The sequence below is a fragment of the Carassius auratus genome, linkage group LG30F (assembly GCF_003368295.1).
Source record: "Carassius auratus strain Wakin linkage group LG30F, ASM336829v1, whole genome shotgun sequence".
Taxonomy (NCBI): Eukaryota; Metazoa; Chordata; class Actinopteri; order Cypriniformes; family Cyprinidae; genus Carassius; species Carassius auratus.
In genome coordinates, this window is record NC_039294.1 from 826,263 (window position 1) to 850,181 (window position 23,919).

Genomic DNA, 23,919 nt, shown 5'->3' on the forward strand with positions numbered 1-23,919 from the left:
CAAATTGCTTTGCTGTTGTTTGTGTTTAGGGTCCTCTGGATGTGAAGCCCTCTCCTCACAGTCTGGTCCACATTGAGGAGAGTCCAGGGTGGGATTTTACTAAGGAAGGCCTGTTCCCAGTCCCAGAGGAAGAGGAGGAGTCTGAGAACGACAACATCGAGGTCGACACTGACTCTGATGAACCGGCCCTGCTGAGATACTACAACCAGGTGGTTGGTGACGGCTCTCACAGTAACCAGGTCTCAGACTCCTCTGGTTCCTCCACCGTCTCGGTGGGCTCCACGCAGACTGAAGTGACCTACGCAGGCATCCAGAGCCCCACCCCCTCGCAGGGGGCGTGCAGTGGCGGAGGTTACAGGCCTCAAATGCAGTCTGTCGCGGCTCCGCCCGAGTCCCAAATCGAATTCGAAGCCGACTTCCAAGACGATGGAATGAATGCAGGCTACAAACCCCAGTGTTCCTGGCAGCTGGATTCTCCAGAGGCGGAAAACTTTAGCGGTTCCCTTGGCAGCCCTACGTCGGTCACATCATCCCAGTTCCTCATCCCAGAATCCTCTGAAGAGAAACCACAGCCTTCAAACACCTGGTTCCACAATTTTCTCTCTGGAAAATCCTGAGAACGCACTAGCTTTTATTTTTTGCGTTCGTTTGTGCCGTTCACTTTTAGGAGGATGTTTTCAGTTCGTTTTAGGGTTTGTGCCCTTACTGGAAATCGCTCACATTTACATAATCACCGTCACTACTGCTTCTCAAGGACTTGTGATACTGACCAGACAGGTGAAGTACTACTGAAGAGCTGAAGGTGGTCTTATCTTCTCTCGCTCGCTCAGAGCAGTATGATGTTTTAGTGTAGGAACGTCACTTCTATTCATACGATGGTGTTCGTACCGCTTTCTTGCAGTGTTATTGGAGTGATCGCAGTACATTTTCACCCTTACAGCATTATATTGTGTACAACATTTCACTGCTTTTTTTCAGTCCTAATTTTACTTACAGTTTTGTAGCGGTAGGAGGTCCAAACAGCAGCCTAAGGCTACATTTACACAACAACGATGTAGTCAAAAAACGAAAAAAAAATAATAATAATTTGCATTTTTAAAAAGTTTAATGTACGAACAGGCAAAACTCATAAAAAGTTTCCCATTTTTAGCTGAACTTTGTTGTGTAAATGGTCCCCTACGTTGATTGACTATTTATTCACACATTTCTCTGCCAGTGAAACGTATTTAGATATGCATTTAAAAAGATCAAAACCAGTGCACTTAAGGCTTGTTCTCAAAGCTGCGCCGCTTTCAGGTGATTTAAAAAAAAATGATATGTAGCTTCAAGCAACAGCTTCTCGAGTCTCACTGTCTGTGTAAACAGACCCATGCACATTGAATAAGCTGACAGAACAAAAGTAAAATGGGAGAAATATGCATCTCTGATTTTTCTTAAACCTTTTTTACATTTTAAGGAAAATGGCTGTTAAAGTGTTTTCGTGATCTTACATCGTCAGTCCGTGTAAGATGCATGTAAACACACCGTTACTGTTAATCGTGATGCAGCTAGCTAGTTGTGTGTATTTTTGATTTGTGGTTGACGCTCAGTCAGCTTAACTTCTCTACTAGGGCTGCACAATTTTGGGAATAAAATCTAATTGTTTTTTTGTTTTTGTTTTTTGTTTGCTGTTTTTGTTTGTTGGGCTGCACCATTTGGCCGAAAATTAATTATGTAGCAGTGAGACTAATAAAATGTGTTTAATTTTAATAATTACTATTATCACTACTGCTATTACTAAATAAAAATTGTAAAGAAAATAACAAATAGTATTATTGTAATATTTCACTTTAAAAGATAAAAATAATATTTTACAGTACAGTTGTTACAAAAATGTCTTAATTTTTTAACATTAAACTACAAGCCTTTTCAGTTTGGAAATTTCAATTTCCTTTTCTTTTTTTTTTTCTCTTTTATTAATCGTGCAGCCCAATTCTCTTCAACATATTTACCAAAAAATCTCTGCTCTTGGTCTAATAATCCAGGCGGGAAGCTAAACATTTTTTTAGTCTTTTCATTTTTGCTTTCCTAAGGTCAGTGACATTTAATGAATTTGGCATTATCCGTACATCATGTGAAGCACCTTTTAGTTTTATGAATGCATCGTTGTATTTCACACCTGATGAATATATTGGACTCTAACGTAATAATAATACTCCCAGTATGACCTCAACTATGTATCTAATCATAGATGCCTCTGTCCAGGATGATGATATGTCTTGTGTCCAGAGATTATGGTTTTAAAATAACCACAGTGCCTCGGGAGCTTCGTTTTTTTTGTTTTGTTTTGTTTGTTTTTTTCACAAAGAACAGCATCTTCTTTCAAAACAGTTTCCTTGGATAATGGGCCCACATGGACCACAGGGTAAATTACTGAGATCAGAAGGACCTGCTATTCCTTTAGATTGGACTTTATCAATCGAGCATACAGATATATAAGAGATATGTATCTAATGTTACTGTGAAGGCCTTTTTCTGAGCACTGTACATATCGCTAGTCCTCCAAAACCTTGTGCAGCAGTCAGAACAACAGATACGTCACATCAGGACGACATGATGCTTGTCACTACAGTGAGAATGAATGATGAAAGTTGACATGAAATCAGAAGATAAGAAACTAAACCGCTAGTTATGAAACTCCCACTGTGCACCATCTAATCTATGTTTGCTGGAAGAAATCAACCCCCTCCCTGCATTTTATTTGTGTTCAGTATCTCGTTTCACTGTGAAACATCATAGTGTGGAAATAAATGGGTCGCAATGCAATTTCATGTTGAATTTGAAGAGCATCAGATAGCAGTCATTAAACTCCTAATGTGGTGTGTGATTGAAAGGGCATTAGATGAACATTAAGAATGAGATTGTGAAGAAATATGAGAGAGGTCAGCATCTACTGTTGCTTAAGCTTTAAACACTACTGTGAAACATATTTTATTTTTTTGAAATAAGTTACTAATATGTCATTTTTTCAGTTATGTGTAGAGATCTTTTAAAAAAGCCTATTAATGTTTATTTTTTTATTTGCTTGTATGAATGTATTATATACAAATGTCAATGCGTATGCAATGTTTTTGTTTTTTTTAACTGTTGAATAATATGCTTCGAAAGCCTTCGCTTCGGATTTAGATTTTATATTAGCCAAGATGAGCTAGTTATTAGGAGTATAAATGGAAAATGAGCCAATGTTATAGGCTGTCTCATTACAGGAAAAAAGTTGTCCAAATCTGATTTATATATATAAAATTACTATATAATGTCTGAACAGGGCATTTCATTTTTCTAAATTAGATTTGAGCAACTTCCGAATTCAATTAAGATGAGAGATCAGTAGGATGTCACACTACATAAATGAGGCGTTAATGTAAATAGCTTGTTGACACTGATGTAAATAAGCTTTTCTCTTAAGCATGAAGATCATCAGATGGGAATATTGCACCCCAGTTAATATTGCGATAATATTATTGCCTTTGTATGCATGACAGATTCCACATTCAGTGTTCAGAGAGAGGAAGAGAGGAGCTATGAATGAGGAATATGAATTACTTCCATATATGATTGTGTAAACACATTTAGAAAAAAATCAAGATGTATGCAGGCATCTGAGCTTCTATTACACTGTTGCTAATACACTAACAGAATATCAACTAGTCTGTATTATTAGAGACAATAAATCCTGAAAAAATAAATCCAGTGTGTTTTTCTGATTATTTTGCTTTTGGACATTGCATTGCATATTACTGCTTTTGTAACTGCATTGAGAAATCTGTATGCGATAAGTTCGGGAATATTTGCTTTGTCAGTAATTCCCCTGGTAATGTTTTTCTGAACCTCTCAACTCCATTTTCCCCTTATTCCAGTCTGAAATGGCCCTGATCATTGTTATGTGCAGAAAAAGCTTTTGTTTTCTCCAGACTGGATGGCAGCAGTTCTGGTAAAGGAGCATCTATGTAGGTCAGCTGTCCTCGTTTTCACTTCTAGAAACCCAGCACAGCTTTCACCCTTCACTTGTTATACTGGAGCTAATGCTTTCGCAACATGTTCCTGCAGTTCTCTACTTAGATGATTCTCACATTTACGAGGTTATATATATATATATATATATATATATATATAAATGTTTTTTTTTTTTTTTTTTTTTTTTTATTAAGGGCTTTCTCCTTTACTTAATAAAACACATGTAGTTTAATATTTCCTTAGGGGATGGTGGAATTTTGATGTTTTAATTACAGTTAACTTTTTTTAAACACCAGGAATAATACGTTTTATTAAAATGAAATTCATATTCAGTAATAAGTACTGAGTCTAAGATTAGTATTTGAGTTCATAATTTGGCTCAAATCGAGTAAAGGCCTGGAATACAAAAAATAAAAAAGCTATTTATGACGTGTTATTTCGCGAACCTCCGAGTTTTGAACTCAGAAATGTCAGAATAAACTCAGATTTCTGATTCCCCACTTTATATTCTGGCCTTTTTTTTTTTATCAGAATTGCGAGTTTATGTCAAAATGTACGTATATATTTAAGATATGCATTTATTAAAACTTACTTAAAATTTGTCTATGTGTTTAAGATGTTTATATAAAAATGGGCAAACATGCGCAGGTTTATATTTTTATTTTATTTTACCGTATTTTATCAAATAAAAACAAACGAGGGAAATCTAGTTCACAAGGTACATCCAGTCTGCCGAGCATTCCATTCAGCAAATATTGGTTGGACCTCAGCGCTCAGCGCAGCGCCTGTAGTTCGGTTGCTGTGACAACACCACGCCAAAATGAGACACTCCCCAAAACAATATGATCTAGACAGCTGTATAGATTATCTTTACATTTAACGCGGACATTGAAATTAAAACTTCAGAATGTCAGACATAATCTGCCAGTGGCTGAATATAGAGCTTCGGCTGTCAAAAGTCATTGGTAAGTGTTTGTTTGTCAAGTAATAGCTTTTAGGAAACGGATTAACGCGCATTAACGTTATCCAGTCAAGCATGCTAATATTTAATCTGCTAAACTAACATTGCAGGTAATAATTGCGGCCGTTTTATTCGTCTTGTGAATGTTATACGTTTTATTTTAGAGCCCTATTCGTTCACCAGGGATTTTGCAAACGGTTATCTGTTAGGAGAGATCCTGCACAGATATGAGCTGCAGGACGACTTTCACCTGTTCTCCAAACAGAGGTAACGTTATAGATAGATAGATAGATTTTGTTGTTTTTGGCATGTTTTTGTGAGATTCATCCAGACAGACACTTTATTAATCCCATGAAAGAAATCTTATTTGAATGTTATAGCCAGACAAAGACATTGTAATTTATTAAATTGTTATTCCGCAGCTCGGCGAATGCGAAGCTGAATAACTTCACCCGCATTGAGCCCACCCTGCAGCTGCTGGGCGTGCCCTTTGACCTGGCCATGGCCAAAGCGGTGATGCAGGGCAGGCAGGGTGCGGCCACACATCTGCTCTACCAGCTCTACATCCAGCTGCAGAAGAAGAAGAGATCAGGCCTCACTGCCACAGCCCTGGAGGTCATGCAACCTGCAGCCACGGCCCGACTGCACCGCATAGAGAACAGCATCTATACTGAGGTGATGCAGTCCTACAAGGTCAAATCTATCTCCCTCTGGGCTGCTATAGTGCCCTGGTGGTTATGGTAGTGCACTACACCATTTAAACTCTTAACTTTATTATCTAGCTAACCTGATAATCCATTTTTTTCTTGACAAAGTAGTAAGCTGCTTTAGCCACATTGTTGTAATTGGTAGATTAGTTAGTTCTTGTTTTGGTTAGCTTTACAAACATAGCATGTTTGGACCTGCATGCTTGTCTCACAGCGCTTGAAGACGGTGGTGAAACGTGAAACAGATCTGAAGATGCAGAAGATCGCAAAACGCTTCCATAAAAGAGGGCAGGACATGTACAACCGCTCGGTCATGGCTGAACTGCTGAAGGAGGAGGACCGGCTCAAACGGCAGGAGGAGAGGAGGCTGAGGGACATTGAGAAGGTGAAACTTTCTATTCAGTAGCATCAAGCTGTTATTGGGGGTATTGAAACATTACTTCTCTTATGCCCTCTGTGCTTTACTGTGCATCGACTGGTGTATCAGCTTGTGATCGTGTAGGCTGAGACTGATAGTATGATTTGTTGTTTGTCAGCATCGGCAGGCACGCAGAAAACAGCATGAGATCATGATTCAGATTCAGTCGGCTATCGTGCAGATCCCCAAACCTCCACACACTCGCACGTCAAGAGCTTCTGAGAAACAGCTTCAGTTTCGCAGAAAACAACAGGTTGAGGTGAACAACACTTTTACACTTTTGACATTATTTTCATGATAATTAAGCAATTAAATTATGCTGCACATTACAGTATAGCTGTGTTTTCATTGTTAACTAAAAATATTACTATTAAAAAAATTTTTTTCGGTCATTGAAATAATTCTGAAATAAAATATAAATATTTGTTTAAAACAACTGAAACTTATTTCAGTTATTTGCCAAGACTGCATTTCTAATTTTGAAGTTGAAAAATTACTAAAATCATAAAAAATTTAAGCAAATTCTAAATATTAATAAATACTATAAAAGTATATCAAATTGATTAAAAATGTATTAAAGCTAAATATAAATGTTAAAATGAAAATGCAAACTGCAAATATAAAAATAAATGCAATTCTGAACATAAATACTAAAATAGTATAAAAAAAGACATTAAAATAAATACATTAAAATAGGATATCTCTTTTGCATTAAAGTAATAAAAATGACCATTAGGTAATTTCTTGTTTCTTTTTAATTATGGAATGACAAATGTTAAATCTGGATGGGATTGGAATTAAAAACAATATACAGTAAAAGGTTTTTTTGCCAGGATTTGATTGTGTTTAGTGAGCACTCTTTAAGATGCGGTGTGATTTCCAGTATGTTCATCATGAGATAGCTCAGTTTGAGAAGAACCAGAAGAGGATTTCTCCTGCTGGAGCTGGAGCTGGAGCCTCTCTTTACAGGTCTGTTTGAATAACACTGAAAATCTAGGAATACAAACAATAAATGCACAAAAGCAGGCCAACACACCGCTCACAGACCTTAAGTCTTATTTCACACAGAACTGTCAAAAACATTCTTGATTATTGGAGAATTTGGTATGATGAGCTGTACTTGGATTTACAGTGGTCGTGTGACCCAGCCAATGAGCACAGCTGACAAAGAACAGTGGAACAAGGAGTACATCGAGAGCATCCGTCAGCGCCTGGAGGAAGACTCTGCTGCTCGAGAACAGAGAGAGATGCGGAGACGCCGTGCGCTGATGGAGCAACTACAAGCCCATGAAGCTCAGCAGGTGACCACCGGCTCCTAAAACCTACTGTATCATGTATGATACACAAGCTAAGGCCTCTAATTTATAAATACCATCAAAACTTTGCTGAAAAACCTGTTGTATTTTAAGCATTTAAATTTAAATTAAAGGTTCTAACTACATAATCAAGAAGACATATAAAGTGACAACTGATATTTATATGCATTTGATGTACTGTAAGTAGTTTGCTGTATTGTTATAAATATCAAATTGATTTGCATTACAGTTCATCAGAAAGTCATCTTACTTTTTTGCCATATAAATATCAGTGTCTGCATCAAATTGCAAATTTGGATAAAATGTAGGTGTTTTTCCACTTCCGAGTATGACCTCCATATTCTCATTATTATTTCATACTGTATGAGCCATAAAAGTCTGATGTATCAAATATGATAACAAAAAACACATACTTAACTTTTCAGTAATGCTTAATGGATGAATGTCAAAAGCAGTGTTGATTTTTCTTTCTGCAGGAGGTATTACGAGAGGAACAGATGGTCGGTCGATTGATGCGTCAGACGCAGCAGGAGAAGAGGATCACTGTGCAGCTGATGCAAATCAAACAGCAGAAAGAGGTACTGCGACAGAACCGCATCTTCCAAGAGAGACAGTACCAGGAAAGACGGCTTCGAGACTTCCAAGAGGCCTTGGACAGAGAAGCTGTGAGAGTTCATACACACACACACACACGGTATCAGAAAAAGTTTGAGTGGTCCTGATGATGTCCCATCATTGCCATTGTTCAGGTTCTTGCCCAACAGGAACGTCTCGAGCGCAGTGAAGAGATCAGCATCCAGCGTGAGCTACACAAACAGCTAGTTGCAGAGCGCGCTCAAGCTCGCTATCGCAAACACTTTGACATCTGCAGAGGAATTCTGGAACAGATTGTCGATCTGGCAACCAAAGCTGGAGAATATCGGCTCCTCACAGCCAAGTATTTATTTCCCCATCACTCTAATAAACAGCAAATAAAAGACAATGAATATATATATTAATAAAAAGTTATAATGTTTTATGTAGACTACCTTTATAGTGCATTATTTGTTTTATATGGACACGACTGTTCAAATGTTGAGTCAGTAAAAGTTTATTTCAGTAAAAGCAGTAATGTTTTGAAATAATATAATACTGTTTTCTATTTGGGTTTATTTTCAAATGTAATATACTCCTCTGATGGCAAAGCTGAATTTCCAGCATCATTACTCCAGTCTTCAGTGTCACATGATCTTCAGAAATCATTCTAATGTTCTGATCTGGAGATATGATAGATAAAAATAATAATAAAAATGATCATCTTTTCTTTATCTTCACTCTCTCTCAGTCTGATACCAGTGAAGCTGATGCAGGAGTGGATGGAGCTGTTCTTCAACGGTAAGCCGCTGTATGAAGTGGCCAGTGTGGATCCCACCCCTGCTGACCCCACACCAGAGCAGATCATTGAGCTGGAGAAGCTCCAAATACTCAACAATCAAGACTACACCGAGTATGTGGTAAGGACATACCGAGTTACTGGAGCTTGAACCTGACTGATGCAAAGTATTTGCATCTTCAAATCTTCCATCAAATAAACACATTGAATCACATCATTTATGACTATTTTATAATTTATAAATTATATATCATTAATTATTAGCCTTTCATGAACTCATAAACCCAGTTTCCTTGCAAAGCCCTATTTGGGAAACTCTGCTCTAATATATTAGATCTTTTTGTGTATCATAATTCATAAGTGAAAACCACTTGAAGCCTGCCTATGAAACAGTTGAGGGATGGATTAGTTTACATGTCTGTGCAAGTCTAATGCAGATGTGTCTTTCTGTCTGTGTGCTTCAGGCCATGAAGGGCGAGTGGGTCTGGCTTGAAGACGGCGAGAGTCAAGCTCCTCCACTAAATGATATTCTGGATCATGTGTTGAGCCGTCTACAGAGCATGATTGTCCCACTCAGCATCAGCACTCCTCCTCCTCTGTTTCCTCGTTTCACCATCAGAGCGTGCATGCTGGGAAAATCCTACTCGGGCAAAACCACCTGCCTCGCCAAAATCAGCAACGGTAGGAGATGATGCTTCATCATATTGAATGAAAATGCTTCATCATGTCAGAATATGAACTAACTCTCCACACTTGCTATTATTTGTTCCTCTCTGGGAAGCAGCTCTTGGTCTCTATGTGCTCTCAGCCAACTCTTTGATCCAGGAAGCTCTTTCAGCCTATCAGCAGGAAAAACAGGCTGTGAGTGAAAGCCAAAAAGAGTCACAGGTCAGGAATATTTAATCTGAAGTAAAGACTCAAGTTTTTCTAGTAGCATGCAGCAGGTCTGACAATATTTTTGGATTACCCGTATTTTTCGGACTGTAAGTCGCACCTGAGTATAAGTCACATCAGTCCAAAAATACGTCATGATGAAGAAAAAAACATATATAAGTCGCACCAGACTATAAGTCGCATTTATTTAGAACCAAGCACCAAGAGAAAACATTACCATCTACAGCCGTGAGAGGGCGCTCTATGTCTTCAGTGTAGACTACAGGAGCACTGAGCAGCATGGAGCGCCATCTCGCGGCTGGAGACGGTAATGTTTTCTATTGGTTCATGTCTCTCGGTTCATTTCTCTTGGTTCATGTCAAGTTAATTTAGATAAATAAGTCGCACCTGACTATAAGTCGCAGGACCAGCCAAACTATGAAAAAAAGTGTGACTTATAGTCTGGAAAATACGGTAGTTTATGTTATGTGTGACTTACTGTTTTCTGTGCAATCACTTAATTTATTTCATTATGTATATTGTAACATTGTATTTGCCATGCTCAGATTAAATTGGAGAGGGATGGTTCTCCAACAGAGCAGTCTCAGAGAGAAGAAGAGGAGGAGAAATCATCTCCTCTAGAATCAGGTTTGTGGAAATATTATTTATTTATAGTACTATTCAAAAGTCCTTTTTTTCCAGCAAGGATTCAGTTGATCACAAATGACAATAAGGACTTATATTGTTACAGAAGATTTCAATTTGCAATAAATGTTGTTCTTTTGAATTTTCATGGAAGAATCCTGAAAAAACTATCATGGTTTCCAAAATAAATAAATAACGAACTAGCACAACTGTTTTCAGAAATGTTTCTTGAGCAGCAAATCAGCGTCTTAGAATGATTTCACAAGATCATGTGACACTGAAGACTGTAGGAATGATGCTGAAAATACAAGACTGCGTCACAGGAATAAATTATATTTTCAAATATATTCAAATAGTAAACAGTTATTTTAAATTGTAATAATGTTTCATAATATTACTGTTTTTATTGCATTTCTGAACAAATAAATGCAACCCTGGTGAGCAAAAGAGACTTTCATAAATTTTACAAAGTCTTTCAAATTTCAGACATTTGAAAGGTAGTGTATTTGTTTATTTCTATAAATGTTTTAAAATCACATATTTATTAATTTGATGTTATGCAACCCATAGAAGACCAAGTGTTTCTAGAAACATTTAATAATTTAGCTAACTATAAGACTCCCTGGGGTATTTAAACAATTTTTTTTCCTTTGCTAATTGATTACACTTATTCTTACATTTATTTCAGAATTTATTATGTACATTTTTATTAATTGATTTAACCACATTTTAGTGCATTCTTTCATTCATTTTTTTTTTTCATATGGTTTTCTATAAATGGCCTTTTAGCAAAAACCCAATAAAGACCATTATTTACTATGAAAATGCTCACTCGAGTCAAATTCTAATGGGCATCAACTCTTCTGTGTCTTACATCAGGACCTCAGACATCTGGACTTCTCGAAAAAGAGGACAAAGAAAAGGTAAAGGCAATCTCAAAGCCTCTCTCCATGTGAACTCGGTGTTCCTCTCTGGATTTAGCAGCGGTGAGCTCTTTGATATGGTTCACGGTGCACTGTGATCTGTTCTGCAGTGGTCGTTGCGAGCGCAGCGTGGTGCAGCAGTAGAGCAGGCTCTTAGGACAGGCAAAGCTGTTCCTGATCAACTCCTGGTTGACATCATCATGGATGCTATCAGGTAAAGAGCTTAGTCTCCACACCTTACTTGTTTTATTGTTTTATTTTAAGCATCTATAAATTACTCATTTACATTTTATACAAACATTTTAACAAAATGTTCTTCCTTTTAACACTGCACATCAGTCTTATATTAGTATAATTGATATACTATTGTAGTTTTTGTATAGTAGTTTCCAAATTACATATTATTGTTGTATGTTTTACTAGTTTTATTTGATATGTTTTTATAGTTTCTAGTAATTTTTATTTATTTGATTTAGCTGATTTACTTATTGTTCTTTTAGTACTTGAAGTAAGACTAAATGGGAAATCTTGCTTTGGAAACTAGGTGAAATAAAATCTATATTTTTTTAATGTTTTATTTTATTTCAGTTATGTTTATTTTATGCTTTTCGTTATGGGGGGGGGGGCATACTATTTCATGCATACTGAGTTTTTTACACTGTTAAAGAGTTGGATTCCCATGCTAAACATGGACAAAGTTTCAAAAATTAAGTCGTACGTTTGAAGGAGTATTTCTGTTCCAAAAATACTCCTTCCGGTTTGTCACGTTTCAGAAAGTTTTTTTAGAGTATGGCTCTGTGTGACGTTAGATGGAGCGGAATTTCCTTATATGGGTCCTAGGGCACTTCTGCCGGAAGAGCGCGCGCTCCCGTATAGCAGAGCAATGAGAGCACAGACATTCACTGATCAGAGCGAGAGCGTCACGAAATGTCACAAAAGAAGTGTGTTTTTGGTTGCCAGGGCAAGACAAACCTGCACAGATTACCAAAAGAGAAACAGCATTAAGGGACCAGTGGATGGAGTTTATTTTTTACAGAGCATCAACGGGGTTGTGCAAGTGTTTGTGTTTGTTCCCTGCATTTCGAAGATGCTTGTTTTACAAACAAGGCCCAGTTTGACGCCGGATCTGAGTATCAATTATTTCTTAAGGATAATGCAGTCCCAACGAAAAAGGGTCACGATCGTGTGTTGGAACCGCAGGCCGTGAGTAAAACTGCTTCAAATATCTCTGTGTTGTTAATTTAGCAATCGGCACGTAAGCACATCAAGTAAACCTTGTACACCTTTAAAGAAAAAAAAAAGACGACATAAAGTGGAACTTAGTCATTTTCCAGGCCAGCGAGTAGTGCTGTGCAGGTAAACCTCACTCCCCGATCTCAAGAGACGCACTAGCAACAGACGCTAGTGGCTGTAGCCATTTAGGCTCCTTGTTAGTGCGTCCGCCTCCCATGCCGGAGACCCAGGTTCGAGCCCTGCTTGTCGCGAGTGCGAGGGAGCGTCAGAAAGGACCCAGGAGAGAGGAGTTACATAAGTAGTTTCTGCTGCTGCTCTTGTTCAGTTTCAGCCTCGGGATCTGATTCTGGATCATAAATAAACGGCTGAATCTGACTGTTAGCCATGGTTTGTTTTGGATGATGTTTTTTTCTCACGGTAATGTCACAACTTCCAAACGCTCTCAACGCAAAAGCCTACTGGCGCTCGTGATTCTTTAGCTCCGCCCACACGTCACGCCTCAAGCGGCTCTTGTTTCTCCGAAAAAAATCAGCACATTTCAAAAATCAGACTATTTTTCTCTTATAAATATAATAAAACTAAAGACTTTTTGGATATATGAAGGATGCAGTACTACTCTATAGGTACTCAAGATTAACAGGATATTGAGTGAAATTTAGCATTTCACCCCCCCCCCCCCCCTTTAACTACATTATAGCTGATTCACATGAAAAACTATGATTTATTTTGTGCACTAATAATCATTCTGATTCCCTTCCGTCATGCTCTTCAGGAACATCCCTGCTGACAGCGGCTGGATTCTGGACGGGTTCCCTGTGGACATCAGTCAGGCTCAGATGCTGGAGAAAGCTCTGAACGGGACTGAATCTGATCAGACTGAGACAAAAACACATCCTAAAGATCCACCTCCTCCATCCCCTGCACTGGACCTAGTGGTGCTGCTGGACATCTCAGATGAGCAGGTTCTGGAGCGAGCCGCTCATCAGCCCGGTCAGTTACCGCTGTACTGCTACAGTAAATGTTAATCTCACAGTCTCTAGCATTATTTGTTCTTTCCAGCATATCGGGCTTTGTTGTTTTACTATGAAATAATAAGAAAGCTGTGTGATCTTCACCTATTAGTAGACGGGGAGAGCATAGAGCAGGAGAGGGATGGCAGAGATGCTCCAGAAGAAAAGACGTGTATGACAGATGTGGACACACTAGATCCAGCATCCCTGTCTGATGAAAAAACCCTGGGGAGGAAACAGATACAGCACAGGTGTGTGAACACATTGTAGTAAATGTGCATAACCTATTATTGTTTTCATCATGTCCAGTATATACAGTATATACACAATTACATTTGGAAAGATGCAAACTTGATTTTGTCATCCCCAAATGCACAAAAGCTAATGCACTTTTGTTAACACAGCCAGTCCAGACACAATGAACGCATTCAAACCGCATTTGAAATCTGAATGAAAGTGATATACTACACCCCAACATTTTTGTTTGTCATTTGCCAGTTGAGAATTTCACAACTCTTGGAAGCTCTCGACTGCTCTCAAAGCTTTCTCCAATCTACTGTCAAACCCACAATTCCCCGTGAGGGCGAGTAGTTTGGCCCCAATAGAAATGAAATAAAATAAAAAATCCACACTCTACTAGAACTATGAATACTGTAAAACAAGCAGAAAGGTGCAATACCTATTGGAATAAAAGATAATCAAAGTAACATCAAAAACCTTCTTTTGGAGTACAAGAAGTATTAATCTCATATAAGACGTTCTACAGGTATTTATTATTTTTAATAAACTTAACAATTTAAAGACTGCCTTTTAATATTTAAAAAGCAAAACAATGTTATTTTCCCTCAAAAATAAATCTACAAATACTGAGCCCTTTTTTTTTATGGGGTTTACATAAAGAAGGTCACTTCAAATTGTCCAATATTATCGTCACACTGAACAGAACAACACACTGCCTCTATTTACTACTGTGGGGGTTTCTGGGGTGATCTTCCATGATTCATCCGTGCATGTTATTCCACAGGAAGGAAGTGACCTTTCTTTTGGAGTGATGTCATTTTGTCCTGGAAAATAGTGTAACTACATTGATTACATTGTAATTACATGATCCAGTCAAGTTCCACTGAATAAAATCAAATTCCATCCTACTTTTTTCTTTGCATTAAATGCTTTCCCACATAAAGAAATATATTGTGTTGTTCAGATTTTCTTAGACAGATTTTGTGAAATGAGAAGTTTTGATTTATGTTTTGTTTTTTTACAGAATTAGTGGTTTTCATGAAACATGGCCAAAACTGGAGAAATGGTTTGGTGGCCAGCAGAATATTCTTGTGAAAGTCACAGCAGATGCAGACGAGGACACTCTCTTCAGTGACGTGAAGATAGTTCTGATGGACACCATGGATGAAAAAGGTCGATTCACTTAAGCCTATTACTTAACCCTGTAAGCATGTAAAGAAATAAAATAATTCAAGTTTATTGAACACTTTTAAATTAAGATAAACTTGCATGCGTGGTTTTGTTAAGGAAAAAGCCTTACTATTATTTAAACTGAGGAAAAATATGCAATTTGGTGCAGTTGCTGATATTTATTTCTTCTGCACAATTCTCTAGAAGGAATTTAGCTTGCTAAAGACACATTCAAATGTTTTGTAGACTTGAAAATTTTAAAATCTGCCATTATTCATTTGCTGCCTTTCAAGCATTTCTATTTCTTTTGTAAATTCCTGTCTAGTGAAATATGCTCTCTGTCCTCCTCATAGGAGCAGCTCTGGGTCACTCCAGGAAAATATCTACGTCGTCCTCAGATGAACACACACGTCCAGAAAGTGCCAGCTCTGCTAAATCTAAAGCAGCTACCCCAAAATCTGCTGGACGGCGTTACGTGGAGGAACCTTTACCCAAGGCACATACACACACGTAACACACAGTCTCTCCGAAGACTGGCAGATTCGGATTAAACATGAAAATATGACATTCAAAAAGTCTGTTTGATTTGGAATATCAGATGGAGAGACATTACACTCATCTAGCTTGTTTAGTGTTACTCTGATTGAGGTGTAATACTGAGATTATAGTGTGAGCATAAACATGCTTAAAGTATTTCCATGCAGTCTGCAGACTTAGCTTGTGGATCAGATGAGAGCAGATTTATGTCAATGACTCCATTAAGATGGGTAATATGAATAAAACAATATCCTGAAAGAGATTGATGTGCTATGAAAACTGTAAAGGCTAATTCACAGTGCTAAAACCAGCATTATAACTTTCACAACTCAAAACATCCTCCCCATTTAGAGAACTAGTTGTAATTAAGATGAACAATGACACAGATTTTCTGATATCTAACAAATGTACGCTACCTCTTCAAATGTTTTGGGTTGGTAAAAATCTTTTTAATGCTTAATAAAAATGTATTTTACTCACCAAGACAGAATTTATTTAATCAAAAAATGTAGTAAAAACAGTAATATTGTGAAATATTATTGTAATTCAGAAAACTGTTTTCTATTTGAATATAATTTACTCCTGTGATCAAAGCTGAATTTTCAACATCATTATTCCAGTCTTCAGTGTCACATGATCTTCAGAAATCATTCTAATATGCTGATTTGCTGCTCAAGAAACATTTTTTATCATCAATGTTCAATCAGCTTTGTCACAGTTCATGGATAAATAGGAAGTTCAGCATTTATTTAAAGAAGGAGTTGAATATAGAACGTCTAATATAGGGATTATAGAGGGCTCCAAATGGTTTGTTGGCTCAAAAAACTTTTATATATGATTAAAAATGTATGATATGAGCCATTGATGTCACGTCAGTTCTGTTTTTCTGTGGTCACGTTTGCAGGAGATCCCAGTGTATCTTGTGCCGTACTGGGAGAACGTCTGTAATTCATACGTGACTAACGTGAAGACAGTGATGCAGAACCTCCGCAGTGAACGCGAGCTCATCATTCACCACCTCTACAACATCCGGTGAGACAACAGTGCTTGTGTGTGTGACGTGAGGCTGTGTATGTGTGTGGAACTGCGTCATATGTGTGTGTGTTTCAGGGAGAACTTCAGGCAGTACCTACAGAAGACGGATCTGAAGCAGGAGTTTGTGAGCGCCTGGCAGCGTGATTATAACAGCGTTCCTGACAACATCCGAGAGGACGAGGAGACCAAAGGAGAACTCCATCAAAGACTGGATGTGAGACAGTCTCCTACATTTCCTTCAGTATTTTTGTCTTGTTTTCATGTACAAATATCTAAACATTCTAAAATCAAGATACATTTACTTGACAAGATATGAAGTCTTGTATAGAAACTACATGACTGTGTTTAACATGACAGTAATAACATTTTCAGAAGACCCTTTGTACTGAAAAACATACAAAAAATACTAAAGTTTCTTTAAATAAGTTACAGTGTAACCTTTTAAAAAAAAATCCAGAAGTTACATATTTTTAAAGGCGATGCATGTTATATTCCAGCAAAAAAAGTAAAAAAAATAAAATCTCAAATGTTTATTAACTTCAAAAATCAGTGAGGACTGGGAGAAAGCCTTCAAATGTATTTGCAGAATATTTGTTTACTTTGTTATTTTATTTTATTTTATTTTATTTTTTTATTTTATTTTTTTCATTTTGTGTGTTATTTTTTGTTTCATTTAATGTTTTATGTTGTGTAATGCTTTTTCTTTTGTATATTTGTTTTGTATTACGATTTGATTTGTGTTACATTGTATTTATTGTTAAAAACATAAGCCGTGAATATAACATTCTCAGTAGCTAAAGTTTTGATGCAAAAGTTTCGTTAATATTTGTTTGCTCCATGTTTATCAAAAAATTAGATGCAGATGAACAGTTGTCACAAAATCATTCTCATACATTTATACTTATTTTGTGTTGTGTTTGTGTGCAGGACTTGCGTGAGCGTCTTTGGGACATCTGTGATAAGCGCAGGGAAGAGGCGGAGCAGGAGAGAGCAGGTGTCATTGATGATGGCTGGGTGGACGATCACGCTGCTGTCCTGATCAACCATTATTCTGCATTAATGCAGGTAACAGACACCTTCTCTCTGAAACATCACAGAACCATCTTAGATGTTTTTCAGATCTCATGGTTCTGTTCATGTTTGTATGTGCAGATAGAAGTGGGCCGCTTCCAAGACTCATTGTGTCTTCTGAGAGATTATTACACAGCGATGTGTAAAACTGCGTTTCCTGAATCTACACGTGGTTTCACTCGTGTCCCATTGATCGACATCACTGCAGATGACCATGTCGAGCTAGAGGAACCAAAAATGTAAGAAGATAGATGTAGATTCTCTATGTTTCATCATTATGCCATAGCCATTACACCCCTATAGATCTATAGAGCTACTGTAATTATTAATAGTCTGTCTCATAATATATGACTTGTATGACCGTGTTTAGAATAAAATGTACTATTATTGCAGTATGCATGCAAATTTTCACCCAAAAATAATATGAATATTAATTGCCTGTTAAACATGCAGTCTTAGCAATAACGGCTAATGTTTTACATGCTAGTATACATAAATAGTAAGCAATATGCAGTTTATACTGTGCAGTTAACAGTGCATTAGCATTCACTTCTCAACATAGACATTTTTTTATGTGAAGTTGTTTTGATAGACTCTTTAATGTTGTAAAATATAATAAATTCATATTTTAGCCCTGCTCCTGCGCCGCCAGAGAGACTCGCAAAGAGTGCTGAGGAAAAAGACTCTGAAATGGAGGAGAAGAAGAAAACCAAATTGTATGTGTGCTTTCCATTTTTGTCTTTGGGTGTGTATGAAAATGATAGAGGCGAAGTGTGTCTGTTGAATAACTGGATGTTTGTGTGCTGTCAGGTTTCCGTTGGTTTCCTGCAGATCTCCCGCTTCTGAGCTGCTCAGACAGGTCCTGCATCATCCTGATGAGAAACTTCTGCAGGAGTTCTTCCAGACAGCACTCAGCGCCGTCAGGAGCATGGTGTGTGTTTATATCAGTGCGTCTCATAATGGTTTTGCTGCTAAGATTAAAAATACAGGGCCCTGTTTTGCCCTTTGTTTTGTATTCCAGACTTTTGAACGGTAGTGTATGTTTCACAATAATGTTGATTCTTTTATATAAAGTATACATGCATATTTAGACATTTCTAAATGTGATTTTTCAACAACAAAAAAAGGCTAGTGCCTACTCTAAATTGTGATCGGATGAGCTGTGTTTGTGAAATGTCAGTAAACTCACCTCTGACTGTGCATCTGTCTTCATGTGTGTTCACACACAACTGTGTGTCAGGTGTTGGCAGAGACACAGCAACGAGAAGAAGAGGAGGGGGATGAAGAACAGAAGCAGATGGAGGCACAGAGAGTGCAGACTTCAAACTCTGCTACAGACAATAGGAAAGCTGGGAAAAAGAAAGGTGAAGAAAAGCCACTGCTCTGTCAGTTTCAGCTGTGTTATTATGTGTGACACTAATGAGTGTGTGTTGTTTTAGGTGCTCCAACCCCTCCACAGGAGCCCAGTCCTCAGCCCGTGGTGGAGAGGAACCCTGAGGAGGTCAAGAGGAAAGCAGAGAGGAAGAGAATCAAACAGGAGTTCACAGCTGCGCTGAAACGTGAAGGTGTGCTGTGAGCTAGCCTCAGCTCCAGGATGTTGTGTGTGATGTATAAACCGTAAGAATGATTTACGTGTGTGTGCAGAACATGCAGTGAAGCTGCGTCTGGAGCTGATAAAGGCTCATGCGCTGAGAACGCTGAGCAGTTTGCAGCAGAAAGCAGAGCAGGCCTTCGAGAACATGGAGGAGTGGCTGAGAACTCGCTTCCTGTCTGAGATGAACAGGTGAGAGGAAGAGGGATGGACGGAGAGGAGAGGATGAGAACACTGTACTGTTGTAATTGCAGAGATTTAAATAATGTACTTCAAAAAGGTGAATCCTAGAATTTCTTTCCAAATCACATGCAAAATAAGGTGTCTCTTCAAATTAAATTCTTCATCAACTTATTATTTGCTATTTGGAATAAACTTAATATAATATTTTTTAATATGAAATAATGTCTTCTGTTTATTAAAAGTTAAGTTTATATATATATATATATATATATATATATATATATATATATATATATATATATATATATATATATGTGTGTGTGTGTGGGTGTTTTGCAAAATAATTTCACTCTGCATGACTACATGACAGGTGCATATCCTTAACAAGTTTCAAAACCTCATAAATGTATATGTGGATAATATGTTAGTGTATGTTTCCCAGTATCGACCAGCTGACAGAGTTGGTGCGGCAGCACATTGAGAATGGAGTTCAGATCCATCATGAGCTGGTGCTGCAGAGCGCTGATTTCTGTGTGGATGGAGACACTCTTGTGGTGGCGAGTCCGTCTCCCGCTCCGCGCAGATCCCCGCTGGAGCAGCCCAGAAACAGCACTCTGACCGTCCAACAGCTGCACATCCTCTGTGCTCAGCTGCGCAAGACTGCACCTACTGGTCAGAATCAGCATTACTCAAACGAACAAACTAACAACTTAAAAAAGGGATAAATTACCAAGAAATTATACATTCCGTCATTATTTATTCACTCTCATGTAATTTTGGGTAAACAAGTGCAAAACTGGATGAACAGAATGAACTGTAGTGAACTGAAAGCAACATGTTTCAGTAGAACCTAATAACTGTATTTTGTTGTTTGTGAATGGTGTGATGTGTTCAGGTCTGATGTGCAGTAATGAGTTAACTGAAGTTCTGCATGAGTTAACCTCTCCTCACATGTTTAGTGATGTCCTGCCTGAACCCTGGATGCATATCACTCCCTCACAGGTACATCTTCACTCCACCTCCATGGTATGTTGTGCATCTTTGGTAGCATTTGTTCATACTTGATTTCCTTTCCCAACCAGCCAACCAACTTGCTTAAAGAATATGGGTGAAATTTATACATTTGAAAAATCTTCATTGTTTTGGCTTGGGTATATAAAAAGGTGGAAGATTTCCCCATGCAGATTTCACAACAGTTTTAAGTTTATCACTCAAATTCCCTGCACTGATTAACAGAAAACTACTTGATATGAAAGTGACTTCTATGTGAGCTTCATTCATTGTTATACAATTGACAATAGATATTTTTGACCACAAGATTTTGCCAAAAATGCACTAATGTGACTGTCTGTACTCGCATGATAACGTGTTATTGTGTGTGTGTGTAGGTTGATGAGCTGGTGTGTGTAGTAGCTCCGGACTCTGAGACGCTGGACTGGCGTCAGTTCCTGCTCAGTGCGGCTCTGCCGTGGCCGTTTCCCTCTCAGACTCAGCTGTTAAAAACCCTCCAGCGCTGCAGAGCTGTCGACACTGCAGGAACCGGACTCATCACACAAGAACAATATGCACAGGTCTGTTACACTCATAGAGCATCACTGAAACATTAAACTACACACAGACCTATGAACAACAGATCTTTGTAATATAATCACTTTTACATCATTTAAATAATTCAAATATGGTTCTATAGTTGATTTAATTTCAACAGCAGGCTGTTTCTACAGTAAAAATGAATGAAAGCAAGTCTCATCTGTATAATCTTGCTACATTTATATGTTCCTATAAGTTCAGTTTAATATATGTTTTGTTTTATGATCAGATTGAATTGTGGTTTCCAAGTGAAAGAGATCTTCCTGTCCCTGATGACCCAGCTGAACCTCTGCCCTATGACAGACTAGCCAATCTTAAGAAGGTAATGCAGCAGGTTCAAGATTGTTTTGAACTGTTGTTGTTTTTGATCATGTTACTATTTACATTTTTACCTGTCTGTTTCTTTTTACTGCAGTTGTCTACCTCTCCCATCCTTCAGTAACAGCATCTTTTCAATGATACTGTTTCATAGTATTACATTAAGCTTTTATCGCAGAAAATATATCTGAATATGCAGCTGAATAAATTAGTAGTTCACCAAAAATGAAAATTTGCTAAAAATGTGCTCAACCTCAAGCCATCCAAGTTGTAAAGTAGATGAGTCTGCTTCTTCATCAGAACTCTTTTGGAGAAGTTCAGCATTACATCACCAATGGATCCTCTGCAGTGAATGGGTGCCGTCAGAATGAGAGTCTAAATAGTTGATAAAAATCATTAAAATAGTCCATAAGTAATCCACAGCCCATCTCTCAGTGTTTGCAAAGAGAAATGCTGCATGTTTGTAAGAAAAAAATCCATCAAGGCATTTTTTACTTCAAGCCTTATGGGTGTTTTTAACTCATTCTGGTAGCACCCATTCACTGCAAAGGATCCATTGGTGAGCAAGTGATGTAATGAAGTAACCTGTTTCTGTGAAGAAACAAACCCGTCTACATCTTGGATGTCCTGGAGGTGATTAAATTAAAATAAATTAAATTAAATTAAAAATGTTAATCAAATTCTCAGCAAATGTTTACTGTTGAGTAAACAATACCCTTAACTTTGACTGCTATTATGATGTTTCACAAAAGATGTTCTGAATAGACAGTCTGTGTATGAACTCTTCCATTGTTTCTGTGTGTAGTTTTTCTTCAGTCTGTTTGCGAGCACACACTCATCTCCGCTGATGCTGGACTATCTGAGCATGCTGCTGTATTTCTGCTGCCGTCCCGAACCGGCTCAGGGCTTCACCAGAGCACTCAGCCTCGTGATCGGACACACACTGCACTATAAACACACCGGCCCCCTCACACAGGTACAGCCAGTCTGACAAGGTTAACAGAAAGAAAGCATAGAAAGAACATCCAGGTTTTTGTTTGTTTTTTAGATTTGAATTGACATTTTCTATTCAGCCAAGCATTGACTTCTCATTATTGTAATGCACAAAAATAAAATATTACCAGAATTGTGAAATATTTGAAATGTGTTTTCATGCGACTCACTCTGGTTTTGTTTCAAACATGCTGTAGTCTGTGCCGTACATGGAGGGCGCTGGAGTTGAGGAGTGTGATGCTGATGAAGAGGTGGAGTCTGAAGAAGCTGGCGTGTCTGTTGATGATGTGCTCAGAGTTCTGAATCATGGAGTTGATCACGTCTCCTCACGGCTGAACCGCTTCCAGACAAACCACAGGAGCACAGATGAACTCAAAGAGGTAGAATATAACAGCTCTGCTCCAAAAACAAAAGATCCCAGCAACCTGATTTCACCCCACTTCATTTGGACCATTTTAATGAAAAATATACACAAATACAAAGCCTTTTTATTTAAAATGGCAAGATGGCAAAAATATTTAATCTGTGTGTGTGTGTGTTAGTCACTCATAACTGTCTCACAAATGTAGGTCTATTTGTGAAATCTTTGTGTCCAGTAGATATTCACCGGAAAGTATTTCACTTTAGTTTTTTATATAGCGATGATCTGTGTTTCTGTAGATCAGTAGATGGTGTAAAGGGTCTGTATGGAGCTGTATTTAATGTGTTGTTGTGTGTTCAGGAGCTGCTAAAGGTGTTTAAGGAGTTGGGTTTTAAAGGTGAGGAAAAGATTCCTTTCTCCACGCTATCCCAGCATCCCTTTGTGCAGGACCTGATGGAAGCATCCTCACAGTACCTGCTTCCTGTGAGTGTAACATGATCTCACACATACCACAACAGAGTTCAGTGATGAGAAAACAACATTTGACTTCATTTATAGAAAATATATTATTTTACTGATTGAATGATCTAATGATTCCAGTCACTAAACAGATTCATCCTGCTGACATTAAAACTTCCATTTGAAACAAGTTTTGTGGCTTTGATTCTGTTCCAAGAAAACATGTTTCAACACAAGACAGAAAAATGCACTGGTCAAGCCTTTTAAGGGTCTTTATTGTAATTTCTTGTGTGAAATACAAATGAAGGTGATTTGTATTTATTATGATTGTGTCTTCTGTACAGGACATTCATAAAACTTTTCAGGCTCAGCAAACTGAAGATCTCAGAAGCTTTTCAACATGATGAACAATCAAAACACACACACCAACACCATTACATGCATCAGACAGGGTACACACTAATGGAATAATAAATGTAAGTGGGACAATCATTAAAGCTGTATTTGGCATTGAAATAGTTTTATTTAAATGTATCATTAATCCATAAAGAGCAGTTATTTGCTGTAAACTCATTAAGATGTCTTTCTAAATGTTTTAATTTTGTTGAAGATACTCATTTGTGAATTCTTGTCTCACATTACAGTGATTCTATCGAATCCATTAATTTCGGTGTATTTTTGTGATTCAAAGATGATTTGATGTGAAAATTTAAACATGATCTCTTAGAGGCAAAGGCAAAAGATCATTGTAAAATTAGCATACAACATGCACAAAAAATAAAAATAAACAAGTCTGAATGACTTGTGTTAAATGATTATGTATATGAATACACAAGTATGAATGAAAATATAAAGAAAATACAATAAAGAGTTAACTATCTTTGGTCTTTGTCAAATGAATAATTTTCTCTGATCTGCTC

The 23,919-nt window shown here is 37.6% G+C and overlaps 2 protein-coding genes across 4 annotated transcripts in view; both read left to right on the forward strand.

Annotated features, from left to right (window-relative positions):
- Positions 1–3,725, forward strand: part of LOC113067978 (leukemia inhibitory factor receptor-like) — a 24,239-nt gene extending 20,514 nt beyond the window's left edge. The window contains exon 18 of the mRNA XM_026240491.1: positions 30–3,725. Coding sequence (XP_026096276.1) covers positions 30–617 — 588 coding nt within the window. The 3' untranslated portion in view covers positions 618–3,725. The remainder of the gene's footprint in view (positions 1–29) is intronic.
- A 1,090-nt stretch (positions 3,726–4,815) lies between these two features.
- On the forward strand, positions 4,816–23,452 carry spef2 (sperm flagellar 2). Of its 3 annotated transcripts, none has more exons than XM_026240495.1 (36): positions 4,816–4,958; positions 5,119–5,221; positions 5,377–5,629; positions 5,876–6,046; positions 6,198–6,338; positions 6,963–7,048; positions 7,212–7,380; positions 7,872–8,060; positions 8,145–8,332; positions 8,720–8,888; positions 9,232–9,448; positions 9,552–9,655; positions 10,207–10,288; positions 11,165–11,208; positions 11,319–11,422; positions 13,214–13,431; positions 13,564–13,702; positions 14,716–14,864; positions 15,215–15,357; positions 16,303–16,430; positions 16,509–16,647; positions 17,361–17,498; positions 17,586–17,743; positions 18,137–18,220; positions 18,315–18,435; positions 18,745–18,868; positions 18,944–19,069; positions 19,149–19,287; positions 19,721–19,950; positions 20,174–20,280; positions 20,667–20,849; positions 21,098–21,190; positions 21,992–22,162; positions 22,377–22,559; positions 22,901–23,023; positions 23,344–23,452. In XM_026240495.1, exons 1-36 carry the CDS (start codon positions 4,901–4,903, stop codon positions 23,401–23,403), a joined length of 5,034 nt encoding a protein of 1,677 aa, XP_026096280.1. In that variant the 5' UTR covers positions 4,816–4,900; the 3' UTR covers positions 23,404–23,452. The 3 variants fall into 3 exon arrangements, with proteins under 3 accessions (XP_026096280.1, XP_026096281.1, XP_026096282.1); XM_026240496.1 differs by having other exon boundaries at positions 13,567–13,702; XM_026240497.1 differs by having other exon boundaries at positions 9,552–9,628.
- Positions 23,453–23,919: the final 467 nt, after the last annotated feature.

What these genes read in the sequence shown, in the direction of transcription:
- spef2 (XM_026240495.1), top strand. Translation starts at nt 4,901, where the DNA reads ATGTCAGACATAATCTGCCAGTGGCTGAATATAGAGCTTCGGCTGTCA. An exon ending in ATTATTCTGCATTAATGCAG is followed by an intron (nt 17,499 to 17,585) that starts GTAACAGACACC and finishes TTGTATGTGCAG; the next exon opens with ATAGAAGTGGGCCGCTTCCA. An exon ending in GACTAGCCAATCTTAAGAAG is followed by an intron (nt 21,191 to 21,991) that starts GTAATGCAGCAG and finishes TTCTGTGTGTAG; the next exon opens with TTTTTCTTCAGTCTGTTTGC.